Source organism: Triticum aestivum, chromosome 7A (genome assembly GCF_018294505.1).
Source record: "Triticum aestivum cultivar Chinese Spring chromosome 7A, IWGSC CS RefSeq v2.1, whole genome shotgun sequence".
NCBI classification, from domain to species: domain Eukaryota; kingdom Viridiplantae; phylum Streptophyta; class Magnoliopsida; order Poales; family Poaceae; genus Triticum; species Triticum aestivum.
In genome coordinates this window covers 721,513,505-721,515,732 of record NC_057812.1, presented here as the reverse complement: position 1 = coordinate 721,515,732, position 2,228 = coordinate 721,513,505, and the positions used below count along the sequence as shown (strand labels likewise).

General features: G+C 46.7%; 1 protein-coding gene across 1 annotated transcript; it reads left to right on the top strand.

Moving 5' to 3' along the window:
* Positions 1-864: 864 nt before the first annotated feature.
* Positions 865-1,855, top strand: LOC123147063 (putative 4-hydroxy-4-methyl-2-oxoglutarate aldolase 3). The gene is made up of 2 exons (XM_044566310.1): positions 865-931; positions 1,125-1,855. The coding sequence occupies exon 2, from the start codon at positions 1,133-1,135 to the stop codon at positions 1,643-1,645; it is 513 nt and encodes a 170-aa protein (XP_044422245.1). The 5' UTR covers positions 865-931; positions 1,125-1,132; the 3' UTR covers positions 1,646-1,855.
* The last annotated feature ends 373 nt before the right edge of the window (positions 1,856-2,228 follow it).

Genomic DNA, 2,228 nt, shown 5'->3' with positions numbered 1-2,228 from the left:
AGAGAGAGAGAGAGAGAGAGAGAGAGAGAGAGAGAGAGAGAGAGAGTATTTGTTACATAGATCTGAAAATATATACTCGGATGGAACTGGCCGACAAGGATGATCGCCTTGTGTTTCTCGCCTATGAGGTAAGGCGTAAAATCGACTATCTTACAGAAGTGTGTTTCTAAGAAATTAACTGATGGTATTACGCTTATGCATATACAGTGTAGTACTGAGTTTTGTACTCCTTCCTTCCTGGTTCAAAAAATAATGCCAACATTTAAAAACCTTCTTCCAAATCAAAAATCACAAGCCGACACAGACATCAATCGGCCATGGTGGTGCACACCACAACCACGGCCCAGATTATCCTGTTCATAATTATTATTGTGTGCCCTGAGTAGGACACAAATGTACCGCGCCATACTGTGTGGTGTGGGTCTGTTGAGAGAGTTAGAGAGAGTATTTATGTTATAGATCTCGATGGAACTAGTCGGCATGGACAATTGGCTTGTTTTCCAAGCCTGTGGCGCAAGAGACCAGTGGATACAATAAAGTCTTCACATAAATTGTCCGACAGTCCTACGCTGTAGTATCAATGAAACCTTCTTTCCCGGATTGAAAGGCGCCCGAGCATTTTACTGTTTAAAAATATCACCTCGATAGTCATAAGTTTTATTTCATCATAAGATTAGTACATCATATATTTCGTTCAGTAACCAAAATCTTGGGTTCACCATCGTTATATAGACACTACGTCGTACCACTCGTACTATGCCTGGACGCCGACAGCGAACCAAATTTTGTTTTCATCCAGCTATGCATGGCACGTGGGCAAATTACCTATATATAAAGAGCTCGTTTGCCGTAACACAAGTACGGAAGAGAGAAGGGAGAGAGTGTTCATCCGGAAAGAAAATAAAAAGAAGAGAGGGAGTATTCGCCTCAGGTAATATATGCTCATAATAATATTATGATTCTGTTGGTTTTCTGCGACTACTTCTGTTTAGAAAGAATATTTCTGCAATATTGAACAATCTGAGTATGCCTACTACTATATATCACTGTCCACAATATTGAGTATTTCCACATGCAGTAGCAGTAGCTTGGTTCAAACAACAGTCAACACTATATGCATGCAGATTGATCGATGGGTTCAGAGAAGTTCCCTGCCCCTGTGGCCGACCTGTGCGACGCGAACGCCTCACTCATCCTCACCGGCGAGCTGCGCATCCTGGAGCCCGTCTTCCAGCCGTACGGTCAGTGCAGGTCCTTCTCGGGCCGGGTGGTCACCATGCGCGTCCTCGAGCACAACGCGGGCCTGCGCGCGCTCCTGGAGACCCCCGGCGAGGGCCGCGTCCTGGTGCTCGACGGCGGTGGCAGCAAGCGGTGCGCGCTCATCGGCGGCACGCTGGCGGAGGTGGCGCGCGGCAGCGGCTGGGCGGGCGCTGTCGTGAACGGCTGCGTCCGCGACGTGGATGACGTGAACGGCTGCGCCATCGGCGTCCGCGCGCTCGCCAGCAACCCCCACAAGCCCGGGAAGAGCGGCGCCACGGAGATGCACGTGGACGTCGACGTCGGCGGTGCCGTGGTCCGTGACGGGGAGTGGCTCTACGCGGACAGCGACGGCATCATTGTCTGCGACAGGGAGATCTACGGTTGATGTGATCGACCCCAACGTGGCTTATTCCACACAGTTTGTCTTCCGATGTCTGCCTCGCGTGTTCTCTCTAAGTTTGGTGGCGATATAGTTTTCTCTCTTCCATGGGGTGATTCTTCACGGGCCATCTAAAATGCTCCATAGTAAAAGTATTATTTCTTGTAAGATGTAATAATACCATGCACTGTTCTGTGCATTTCATTTCTCGTTCATGTCCACATGTTTCGCAACGTTTCTTAGTTTTTTTCTTTAAATTGAGCCTCGCGTATATTAGATCAATGGAAATATTGTGTACAATGGGATCTAAAGCAAGGTAACTAAATCCTCAGACACAATAAACTGCCCTAAAAAAAGGGTGACTGAAACTAAGATTATATTCTTCAAAAATCTGGCTGAAGGCACAGCTGAGCTTATCGTCGTTACACAAACCATAGTCCATAGCTATCCCCGATGACGGACAACATCGACAAATTCAGCCACTGAACTACCTGAAAGACCGGTAAAACAATGTTGGTGGAGTAAAGAAATGTTCTTGCTTTACAAAAGATCCATGAATTTTCAAAATGTTTATGAATTTTCAAAATAT

Excerpts from the sequence above, each read along its gene's own strand:
- LOC123147063 (XM_044566310.1), top strand. The coding sequence starts at position 1,133 with ATGGGTTCAGAGAAGTTCCCTGCCCCTGTGGCCGACCTGTGCGACGCG.